At 36.9% G+C, this 12,074-nt stretch overlaps 1 protein-coding gene across 2 annotated transcripts; it reads right to left on the bottom strand.

Moving 5' to 3' along the window:
- Positions 1–108: 108 nt before the first annotated feature.
- Positions 109–11,605, bottom strand: LOC141907988 (dynamin-like GTPase OPA1, mitochondrial). Of its 2 annotated transcripts, XM_074797739.1 has the most exons (30): positions 11,421–11,605; positions 10,828–11,149; positions 10,142–10,264; positions 9,348–9,456; positions 8,809–8,847; positions 7,683–7,745; positions 7,466–7,563; positions 7,196–7,354; positions 6,601–6,687; positions 6,445–6,521; positions 6,249–6,366; positions 5,914–5,988; positions 5,765–5,836; positions 5,585–5,684; positions 5,104–5,234; positions 4,933–5,005; positions 4,778–4,850; positions 4,552–4,667; positions 4,366–4,430; positions 4,196–4,272; positions 4,013–4,105; positions 3,850–3,922; positions 3,400–3,555; positions 3,209–3,317; positions 2,619–2,752; positions 2,458–2,544; positions 2,247–2,363; positions 1,459–1,552; positions 1,262–1,372; positions 109–799 (listed from the first exon to the last, which is right to left on the bottom strand). In XM_074797739.1, exons 1-30 carry the CDS (start codon positions 11,453–11,455, stop codon positions 735–737), a joined length of 3,051 nt encoding a protein of 1,016 aa, XP_074653840.1. In that variant the 5' UTR covers positions 11,456–11,605; the 3' UTR covers positions 109–734. The 2 variants fall into 2 exon arrangements, with proteins under 2 accessions (XP_074653840.1, XP_074653841.1); XM_074797740.1 differs by lacking the exon at positions 8,809–8,847.
- Positions 11,606–12,074: the final 469 nt, after the last annotated feature.

Here is a 12,074-nt window from a genome sequence, read left to right as displayed (position 1 = left end):
GAATTTGTGCTTTTTCAAGTCTTACTGAGTCGAACAACTACTGGTGACTATTTCATCCTTCACCTCGCCACAGAGGAGAACAAAGCTACACAAGTCCTTCGTGTTGGCACATAGTACAGATTTATTTATGCATTTGAAAATGTACACAATCATACAAACTACCGATTACTGATATTCAGAGATACGACGCGTGAACTTTTTATTTTTCACAAATAAATCTAATTGCTGCATTAAACGTCGAAATTAGCCATTTTTCATTTGATAGGAAATCATTCTACGAAAAACTACACATCATCATAACATTCATTCAAACCAACGCTAAATATCAATGTTGTATCACAGGCAAAATATTCTGTACTATCTATAAACATTGACTTATCCGTACTACAAATAAATACGCATTTCTTCGCGGACTACTTGTCAGACACGGGACAAGTATTTCCAGTATTCGCTAAATGAAAATAGTCTTTTTCGCCATCATCACGCGAAAAAGATGAGAGTTTATTTACGAAAGACCGATGCGTCGATTTTTCAGCACGCGCTAAAAATAACCGACACAAAGAATTCTATATTTTCCTCACCTCTAATTCGAAGGACACCCGCGTATGATAACAATACACTTAGTAATCATCATCATCATCGTAATAAATTATAGGTAGCACATTTCTGTTTTTAGCAAATGACTGTCATCAAAATCACTTTAATCATAACGGCAGCTTAAGTTTAGTTGAAGATTACTTTTCCTTATTGAGAGCTTGTATGAATTCTTCTAGTTTCTCTTGAATGGCTCGCACTCGTTCTACAATCAAATAAAACACATGTTAATTAATTAATAGCCGCTCCCAAGAAGGACAATAGAACCCCAGTTACACGGCTTAGAGTACCGGGGCCAGTTTTATAGATGGATACTATCTTTAACCCAGGGGGCTCCATTGAAAATGAATGAGTTAACCCCGAGTTAAAGTTAACACTAGTCTACAAAACCAGCCGCTCTTGATTGTTAAGTAAATTATTTTAACTCAGAATCAATCTACCTTGAAATGCCAGACGCAAATCTAACCCACAATTGACCCCTTATCATTCCAGAAAAATGTTGATAACTTTTTCATACACTAACGTTTAATTTCATCAAACATTGAAAATATATATCCGTTTCAGAACCACAGATTGGGTGGGATAAGCTACGGATTTCAAGCATCGAAGGTGGCTATTGTCCGCGAAAATTTTCAATCTAACTATGAAAGAATAATCTCGATCATACTTAGTTCTTCAGCGAGTAAAACACGTTTTCCCGTAAGCAGTTCTTTCAATTTGTTTTTATCGTCGCCGATGTCGTCGAGCACTTCTTTGATTATTTTCTCGAGTCGTCGTGCTGCAAATATCATTAATACGCGAAATTAGATCTCATCGAGCTGCGGTCGTCCGTCGATCTACGAACGAAGCGGATTTAGTTTTTACCTTCGTTATTGATGACCTGTTGTCGCAACGCGTTGGACGTGATTTGTAACATTCTATCGATTCGCCAGAATAACACTACATCGTTACACTCCATCTGAAAAACAATTTAAGTACAAACATGATACATATCAAGTTTAAAACGCAAAGAAAATATACATTTCCACGCCTACAGACCAAACTTCAGTTGGTAGGCGTGGAAATGTATTGCTAAACTTTCAAATCATGGAGTCCCTTTTCATTATTCAACCCCTTGCCTTTCGATGCAGACTTTTTCACAATCGTTCAATACAATGAAGAACGGATTGAAAAACAATGTTTTAGGTCAACTGCCAATGCTTCCTGGTCCTAATAAGACTTTTATCAGGTATGTACTACCGAAACTGACTGAGCTAGGCTAGGCCACCTGATATCAAGTCAAGTTGAAATAGACGTTAGTGAGTTCCAAACGTTGTGTCTTATGATCATAATTTTTGATAAATAAAATTCACTTTTGAGTTATATGGTTTAACCTTTGTATACAGTGGGTTTTGAACTTATTACCTATTCTCCACGTCAGAGTGTATGGGCTATTCTACAATGATACATATTACTGGACTGGGGCCAATTACTTAAAGGTCGGTCGAATAAACCGCTTAAGAACTGAATGTAATCCCATAGGTCAATTGATAGATTTAATTAACTTTAATTTAAGAGACTTAACCAGTAGTTCAAGTTTTGAGCGACCTGTCGTACTCTTAATCGTTACCAACTGCCCTTGATTAACTGTAAGGCCTAAGCCGTATACGTACCCCGGTGTCCTGAAACCCGCGTTGATAATAGTAGAATCCTTTGCGACATTCGTTCGCCGTTTTCAGAGCCTTCTCGAAAAAGTGCCTTCGATACAACTGATGCCACGTGTCTCGAATCTGAATTCAACAAGTAAATCGCGTTAATTATGCAGTCAAATTCAACCAGTTATCTTCACAATTTTAAGACACTTTCTCGCGAAACGAGACTTACGAATTCCATATTGACGTCTACGCTTTGCGTTTGAAGGTTTTTTCGCACGGTTGTAACTTCGTCGTACGAAAGCGTCGGGCTATGTTTCTGTGATATATTCAAAAAACATTAAAGAATGACGAGATAAATTCCAAGCATTAATTGCACCTGTCTAAACTTACTTTTTCGGCGTTGATTAGTTTTTCTAGTTCTCTTATGACGTTGCAGCGATTTTTCTGTTCGGTAGTTCGAGAGCACCACCTAGTCCATTGTTCACTCGTCGATGGACCAGTCATTTCATGAATATGAGCGTCAGCTGAATTCAAAGCAAATAGGATTCTGGTTATTATGTACCAAGAACTTGAGCTTTCCTGACTTTGAATTTTTTTTTCAACCATTCATCTCTATTCAAAACTAAGATTAACTTCGCAAAGGGCCTAATTGGTATTGTATGCAATGGAGAATATAGATTCAATATAATTATAAGGTCAATGGTATAATTATAGATGTGATCAATGGTTTTTCTTTTGACTATTGAGATAGACCATGTAATCACCACGAAAAGAAACCGTTTCAAGAAAGGCAACTCGGGAATGCTTGACTGGCGTTGACTGTTATCAATCTCAGTATTTCTGAATTGATGAACAAAACCCATAGTAAATGATTTAACAATTTATTCTAACACTTTCAAAGTTCATCCTCGAACTGTCGGAATAAAGCGATATATCATCGACTGTGTATTTTGCTCATTACGTAAATCGTGAATGCTTACTCTCTTGTAGTTTGAGTAGTAACGATTTCTCCATGAATCGTATCGCGGCGTCCCAATGTTGTTTATCGTGTACAGATCTATCTTCGAGGGCGTTCAATTGAATTACACGCTTTATAAACACAGAAAATCGAAATTAAAATCAAACACCGAAAATACGAAAAAAGAGTTACGTCTGCTGTTGATCGACTTACCAGACTATCCTCGGCTTTATCATCCCATTTATGTCGACGGCTGCTTTCTTCACAAACCGCAGCTTTTAAATTGTCGTAAATACTATCGTGTCCTTTGCTTTTCTTGTGTTCTTCTAAAAACTTTTTGAATTCTTCTTGCAGAGCGTCCCAGCCAACCTGATCACATTATGATATCCAAACAGATTCATAAGATTATAATATCTGAAGATGCAGCAATCCAGGGACCGGATCCATAGTTGAGACTAATTAAATCCATAAGTGGTGTTAAATCTTAAGACTGGTCTTGGGTTGTTAGATTGTCTATTGAACTAAGTTGGTCTTAGACTGGTCTTAAGTCTAAGCGATGACTATGGAACCGGCCCCTAGGTTTTAGACAATGAAAGTTAGGGGTTATTACTGCTTGTAAGAAATTCTGTTCATTTTTTTCAAAGGAAATTTCGAACCATTTACCTCAACGCATTTCATAGGTAGCTGTTTATCTGCCCAATGTTTTAATTTGATATCTACTGAGGTGTTGAAAGTTCTACAACAAAACGAATAAACAAGAAGTAATTAATTCAAAATGAAATATGAACTACAATAAATAGAGAAAGAATCGACAAGCAATTTTTACCCTGAGTTGTCCGTCTGTGCTGCTGGAAGATAGATATTTTCAAATACATGCAGGGAAACTTTTTCCCAAAGTTTTTTAGTGAAAACTTCTTCCCTGAAAAATTTGGAAAAAACTTTTATTCTTTCAAAGATTGTATCTCTTTCCGAAGCCGGTATATACATTTGAAAGGCTTCAAAGACTTACCAGTGTTGCGAAGTGACTTGACTTAAATTGATGACTTCGTCTAAGATTTCTCCTCGTGCCTTCTCAAACAACTCCTCCTAGAATTTCAGTCAGAAACGAACTGAGAAATGAATTCATGAGTGGCGCTAAAAATATAACTATCGTGGATATGTATGGTTTTAAAGGCTTACTCTGTCTAATTCTCTTTGACGAGGAAATGTATTTTTCCATTCGGTTTCTAAGTTGAATCGGGTAGCTGTCAACAAAGAAAAAAAACTCAAAATACTTCGCGACTCATGCTGCCAGGCATTCTCTGTGAAATACTTAAAAGGCTGCACCACCTCAAAATAAACAACAGGGAGTTGCTGATTGTTTACCTTTAAATGCATCAGTCTGTTGTTCAACTGAAGCTCGTACCATTTTCCAAAACCGGTCCGACACTGCGAAGCTTAGATTCTGGGTCGTCATTTGAGTAGGTTTTAAAACACCATCCCTGAATAGAACAGGATCATCAAACATTGCTTACTACGATAATCTTTCGTATTTATGGCACAGATTTCTAAGAGGCTAATTTGATGAAGAAAAAAAAATTAGCCCGCTTACTTGAACAATTTCGAATTTCTGAAAAAGTTCTCTTCGTAGTTTTTGATGTCCTGAATACTGTCGCCAGTATTACCTGAAATGACGGCAGATTTAATATGAAAACGTCGCGCAATTTCACTCTTAAATTGTAAAGCTGTTAGCTCTATCGCACTAACCTCGTCCAGTGACGACTGCAAAATATCCGAGAGCCTTCATCGGGAACAACTTCCCTTCTAAAATTTTCTTGATCTAAATATCCAAAATCGTAAGACATTAAAAAATAGGAATTCAGAAAACTTCTTATTCGATAAATCTTCGAGAATAGCTAATTTTTGAGGGTAACTGACCCGATCCGGATTGACCAGTTGACTTTCTGCTAAATCAACTTTAGTAAGTACGAATATTGTGCGTTTTCCCGATGGATCGACCGTGCTAACGAGATCGGTAACGTTACTCCGCTCGGCATCCAACGAACCGTCTGTCAATCGAAGTAAAAGTTCAAGAATCAAATTTCAAATGGTTTTCGATTTCTGAATCGTGTGCGTTCAACTATCAAACATATATCAGGCCATCCCTAATTAATCGTCTGTTCGTCAACTTATTAGAACACTGTCAGTTTCCTGGATTACTCAAACTAGGCGATGATACTCGACTATAAACATACGTAGAGCATACATCAGCGGGGGTCATTCGGTCAGCCGTTTTTTGTCAAAAATAAAATGAATCCCAGAAAAAAAATTTTTCACTCGGCACCTTTGAAGTCGGGTCGGTCGGATTACGGCAAACAGACCACTATTTATGGGATGGCCTCAGTCTATTCTATCTTACCTTGAATACAGAGTATAATCGCATTCGGATTTTGCATATTGCGTTGGCAGATTTTCACGATTTCGTCTCTGGTGTTCGAAGCCATCTCGTTTGTAACAGTCTGAAAGCGAAACACGTACGCTAACTCTATCAGTATCAGAAGCAATTTTATAGACTGGTGGAGTATAGTGAACTACCTACACTGATAACACCGGGCAAATCTACTAAAACCATTCTCTGTAAACCAGGACCTTTCACTGTCATCGAAATAGTCTGAAAGTACCAGAAATATGAATAATGATTTGCAGTTGAATAAGAGAAGTAACAGATCAAAGAGTAGACGTGTTTACCTCGGCACTGACTGTTTGACCGTCCTGAACGCTGGTCTTCATTCGAATTTCAACTTCCCTTCGCAAAGCATCTAACTGGAATCAGGAGAAATAACTTTAAATCAATCATTCCATACCAGAAACTCATCTTTTCACGTCTTTTTATCCAAAAGAATCTTTCATTGTTTTTAAGCACAATTTCTATTTGTATACTGATCTTCACCCAGTTCCACAGTTGTGAGTTAGAGTTAACTCTGAGTTAAAACCAATTCATTTTCAATGTTTTAACCCAGGGTCAAATCGTAACTCAGAACCGTGGAACTGGACCCTTGTGAACAATTTCATTCAAAACTTACATCGGATTCTTTCGATAAATCGAATTCCCTATTACTGTCTTTAAACGAAGCTATATGATACGGTCCTTCGCTGAGCGTAACTTTCACCGGAGATCGCGTCATCATTTCGCCAGACCCTCTACAATTATATCGCGTACAACAATTCGTTATAATTGAATAAATCAGATCAAGAATGTTCACCGATCATCTCGCATACCTTGGAAATATTCGAGCCTGAACTAACATCTCTAAAACGCTTGTTTTACCAGAACTCTGATCACCGACTACGACTACCTTTTCAGGATAAATAGAAAGGTTATGATTACGTTGTCTGATACCGATTTTGATGAAGCAGAAGACGCCATGTACTTACTCTGGGAAGATGATCTTGCGTATTGTAACTAGAATCATAATCGGCTAATTCATCTAGCACCTCTGAATACATGTCAATACATGATTTCTGAAAATAAATTCATTTTTAAAGCTTACAGCTTAATTCAACGGTAGAAGATTTTGTCACAGGCCTATTCAACTTTTTCTTATAAGCACTTCTAACAATTTCTAACATTTGAATTTAATTTCCATTACGGTAAGTTGTGTACACAAATATTCAATAAAACTCACATTCGCCACAATATGACATTACAGCGAATTTGGATCTTACAACAGATATGTTCACCCCTGGATGCACTGCAGATTCTAACTTAGTTAGAAGCGTCAGCTCTTACGTAAGAACTCTATAAGATGATTTCTATAAATCATAGATAATCACACTAACCCGCACATTCAATACAGTCAAACTAGCTTGTCATATAAGTCAATACATCACTGAAGTCTTCTCAATTTTTGAGTTCTTTATTTCAATTCAATTTACTAAGTGTAAGTCATCGTATGGCTCATTCGTCAACATAATGATCATCACAACGTAAGTATTTTTCATCACAGTATTTAATTAAAATGGTTCAAACCTTCATCTGACGTTTTCGGCCGTTCTTTTGTTTTTTCAGTATCAATTCTTTGCGAAGTTCTTTGTTTTCTTTTTCGACGCGTTCGATCTCTTTCTGATACTGCACCTGAACTTTAATCATCTCCTGTTGAATCTGTTCCAGTCGCTCTTTATCAGAGGGCTACAAATTCGTAAAGAAATGGGCGCATGAAGAGGAAACTATTGGCACGACGAGAGATTTCAATTCGGAGAAGTCACTTAATTTCCTTTTACATGTTTGATGTGCGCTTACCACTTTAATATTTTCATCGGTACTTGATTTACTGAAACTTCCGAACGAAAATAGATTTTTTTTCAAGTTTTGACTAGCATCGGTTTTAGAAGTGGCTTCTGAAATCAGACAATACCGGGCATTTACGATACCGATATAAACAATATCTCTCATAATACAATGCTTCGTTCGCACATATATGTATATATATTTATCTAAAACGTTTACGCAAATCTACCTTGAGAATTGTGAAATTTATTTAATTCTTTGTTCAACTCATCATCATCAATACCAATCATCCCTGAAATGATAAATAAATGCAGCGCACTTTAGTGGGTGAAATATTGATTGCAGCGCATTAATTCTGGAATCACAGTTCGCAGAATCTAATGTCTATTTCAACATGACTTGAAAGCATATCAGGTGGCCTAGCTCGGTCAGTTTTGATGGTACATACCTGATATGAGTCTTACATACTAGGACCAGATTAGACTGGCAGTTGAACTATAACATCGTTTTTGATCCATTTTAAACTGTATTGAAGGATATTAATCATTCTTCACTGTATTGAAGGATTTGCAACCCTTTAATACAATAAAGAATGGATTAAAATCAATGTTTTAGGTCAACTGCCAGTCATTTCTGGTCCCAATAAGACTTTTATCAGGTATCGTACTACCAAAACTGACCAAAACTGACCGAGCTAGGCCACCTGATGTGCTCTCAAGTCAAGTTGAAATAGACATTAGTCATCACGCCTACACATAAATATACAGTATTTGTACTATAGTAGAACTATTAAAGAAATGTGTCTATCAACAGCGGACAAAAACTAGTTAGAATTAGTTATAATGACAAACAAAACGAATTTCTATTAAAAACACACGTAAATCATTAATTATATTCATCTTAAACTAAACAAACATTACTAAACTATCAATTCGTGGACTCAATTGCAATTAAAATGGTATGATATAGGAACCGCTAATGAATAAATACGGTACTGGGCGCAGTGCAGATTTATACATGTATAGTATACTGGTTGGTGTTTTGTTTGAATGAATCTAAATAGTGTTAGTTATCGATGATTGACAAAATGATTTGAGATGAAAAATTTGAGAAAAAAATAATCTCGATGAAGAATTTGAAATATACCAAAATCTATGGCTTCACTTTCAAACGTGTCATCTGAAAATTACCATTTATTATAAGCATTTAGAAAATGAATATATTTAAAAGGTTTTCGAAAAAAGATATATTTGTTTTCAAACTGAGAAAACAGAAAGAATCCGTTTTAAGCTCAACTCGAAGAAGTCGGGTTTTCGTGTCCGAAGTGGTTTTAGAAACAGTGATAAACTACAAACCTGCACTTGTTAAGCCTAGACTTGTAAACTGTGGAAAACCTGGCAAAACAGAGTCGTAAAAGCAAAATAAAGCAGCGATTAGTTCCAAAATCATACCATCTCATTACAATCATCTTCGATACAATGAACACGTCACGCAGTATAGAGAAATGAAATGAAGATAAGGACAGTTCGACAAATACGATTCTGTCCTTCAGGGCTCATATCAGCTTCAAATGTTATATAAAGTGGCGATTGCTTAAATGTTTCAAGCTCTATCTGTCGGAAAACTGGACCCAGTAGATATGTTCGATCCAATATTCATTAAGAAACTGATTCGCCATATGGTTTAGAAATCAAGATAACGCAATCAAAACAGAAACAAATTTGATAATACACGTCGCCAACCCATGCATGCAAATTTCAAAAAGGATAAGATATTCCTATTGTGACGATTGAAACTCAGTTTGTACCAAATATAATTCTGAATACAATACGCATCAGAGAAAATAATCGAAAAAAATAAATGACGTGAAAAGACAACAAAGATTGTGTTTTACCTTCAGAAAAGAACGAAGAAACATCGTTCGTATCCGATGACTTCTTGTTCAACCAATCTCGAAAAGGCTGGAAATCCGGAATTTCCGGCGCTGACCGTTTCAACCAACCCTGGAAATATAAACACGGTTTTAATGAGCTGTCTTTATGGCCAGCACCACCAGTACTAGTGAGGATTCTGTCAGGTTTCCTTGTGGTTACCGTACTCGGTTATCCAGGCAGCGATTTCAACAGTTTTAAAATTGAATCAACTTTCCCAGTTGGTAAATCGATGACTGGTAAACCGATGTTAATCTCACTATTTCAGACTTAATGAGCAAAACCCGCAGTTGACGACTTAACAATTTATTCCGACAGTTTCAAAGTTTTGAGTAAACTTCATCATCAGAGAAACAAAAATTACATAATCAATATATTAAATCAATTTCCATTAAAATCTATACCATACGCTGAGTGAGAAGCTATCGTGAATTCATCCATCATTAGATGACTTGTTTGATAATACTTGCATTCAATTTGAAGCCTGAACATCCAGGGGCCGGTTGCATAGTCATGGCTTAGACTTAAGACCAGTCTAAGACCAACTTAGTTCTATAGCCCATCTAACAACTGGAGACCAGTCTTAAGATTTAAGACCACTTTTGGACTGTGCAACTGGCCCCAGGTCAAATTTCATTGAAAATGACCTCATTTTCACTACCGAATAACCTAGTGTATTGTTGCGCCACCTGGTGAGGAGTACCGATACCTCATTCTCAAGCAAGCACACGTATGAATATATCGTGAGACAACGTACCTTCTCCGGCAGCGAGAACCGAGCGCTGAATCTTCTCATCGATTTACTCCAGTTTTCTTTATCCGGTATATAATCCTTCATCCACTCGATGTCCGGCACTTTATCCTTCCATCGTTCGTATGTCTACAAAAATAATAACGGAAATTATCTAATTAAAGCGCTTTCATCGCCGATGCTACCCCACCCTAAAATGCGACCAGGACAAGATTGATGAACTCAGGAATTTTCACAGCTTTGCTTAGCTATTTTCATTTTCTCACAACAAAATACTAGGGGACAGTAGACTGGTATTATCTTTAACCGCGGGTGCTAACTCAATTGAAATTGAATTGAGTAAGCCTATACCAGACTTAAACCAACCACAGGGTATTTCAGAATTTTTTACACACATTTTCCAGATTTTTCCATATCGAGGTAGGCTACAATAACATAACAGTTAGGCCTACTGAACATAATCTTGATGAAAGGAAATAAAGAACTTAAACATAGCTTGTGCAAAAATTCAAGCTTTACAGTCGTCTCGATGAGAATGGGTTCCCAAAAAGAAGTGGACCAAAACATTTTGGATTACAGGTTTTCGTGATTTTTGACATCAAGAGTGACATCAAGTCAACACGTTAAAAGGGTGGTAACCAAAAACCAACCACGAAACCCAAACAAAGACATTTATTTCTGTTCATGCTTACCCTGTTCAGAGCTACTCCACCACCGATAGCAGACGATATCAGCAGATATCTTAATTTCGTGAAGCGACCGAGAGTTTTTAATATTGTTGAACTAATTTGTCTATGTTGATGTCCTATAGATTGCGCTGTATTGTACCGGATGGTCAAAATTCGACAGTTTCGATGAAAACTGGAATACTGTCGAGAGTTAGCGGATAATAATGAATAGGGATTGGTCGTTTTAATGATCCTCATGTCTACACCGCAGTGGGTTAATTCTCTAACTTCAGTTTTCACGATTCTTGCAGTTATTTTACGCGTAACGCATCGTTGGCAGTAGTTGCTGTAAAGATTTATAATACAAATATAAGTGAAAAAGTATGAATTTACCAGAATTGTTTCTTTACTAGGCCTAATTGATTTTCAAGACTTTAGTAAGCCCAGTGTGATAGACGCCTACACTTTGGAGCACACACCAAAGAGAGTTGGTTAAGAAAGCTGATTGCTTAAACTGATGAAGAGATTCCAGGATGGCTTTACTACAAATGCAATGCAATCAATGGACGAGGCCGAACGAAGGACGAAAAAGTTGTGTAAATTTGCTGTTCTCTCACCCGAATCTTCCAGTTAAAATCAAGCTCACAGACATTATCAGATTATCTGTGTGTGCAGTTTATTAACATTCTATTTAAACATGACTTGAAAATTAGACTTCGCCAAATTTACGAAGCATATTCTGACATTTGTCGGCATTTAATGTGAGGAAATCAACTTTTCTGGAGTGCAGTGTTTCCGGGTTCGATGGGGTCAGTCACCAACATAGGGACGGCTCCGAGATATCGGGATTTGAAGTTTAGGATTAAGAGTTGATGAATTCAGGATTCGATCCCGATCAACTATTGAATTGTAGCGCGACTGTTGATTGGCCGATTCGACGGTGACGTCATTAGCTTCGAATTTTGAGATGGTGATGAAACTGACTGATATGATTTGAATTTGATGGTGGCCTTCTACTGAAATATACTTCTTCATTTACTAATCGATGCTGTAGATAGAACTTTTCACCAATCTCATAGATTAGATAGGACCAGGTTACTCAGTAACCTGTCTGTGGTTTTAGTTTCACGATCGGATATTTTCACAAATACCTCGGCTCAAAAGCCCATCCGTAAGGCTATCATCACCTGATCCAACGACGGAAAAATAATCTAAAACTAAAAGCCTAAAACTGTTCAAACTCTCGGAATTGACTGATCAAGTAACAAATG

The sequence above is a fragment of the Tubulanus polymorphus genome, chromosome 7 (genome assembly GCF_964204645.1).
Source record: "Tubulanus polymorphus chromosome 7, tnTubPoly1.2, whole genome shotgun sequence".
In the NCBI taxonomy this organism is placed as follows: Eukaryota; Metazoa; Nemertea; class Palaeonemertea; order Tubulaniformes; family Tubulanidae; genus Tubulanus; species Tubulanus polymorphus.
This window is presented reverse-complemented; position numbering and strand designations above follow the sequence as displayed.

Coding starts and splice junctions, on each gene's coding strand:
- LOC141907988 (XM_074797739.1), bottom strand. CDS start 11,455: ATGTCTGTGAGCTTGATTTTAACTGGAAGATTCGG. Junction 4,273..4,365: donor GTCAAAGAGAATTAGACAGA/GTAAGCCTTTAA, acceptor CTGAAATTCTAG/GAGGAGTTGTTTGAGAAGGC. Junction 1,553..2,246: donor GCGGGTTTCAGGACACCGGG/GTACGTATACGG, acceptor ATTGTTTTTCAG/ATGGAGTGTAACGATGTAGT.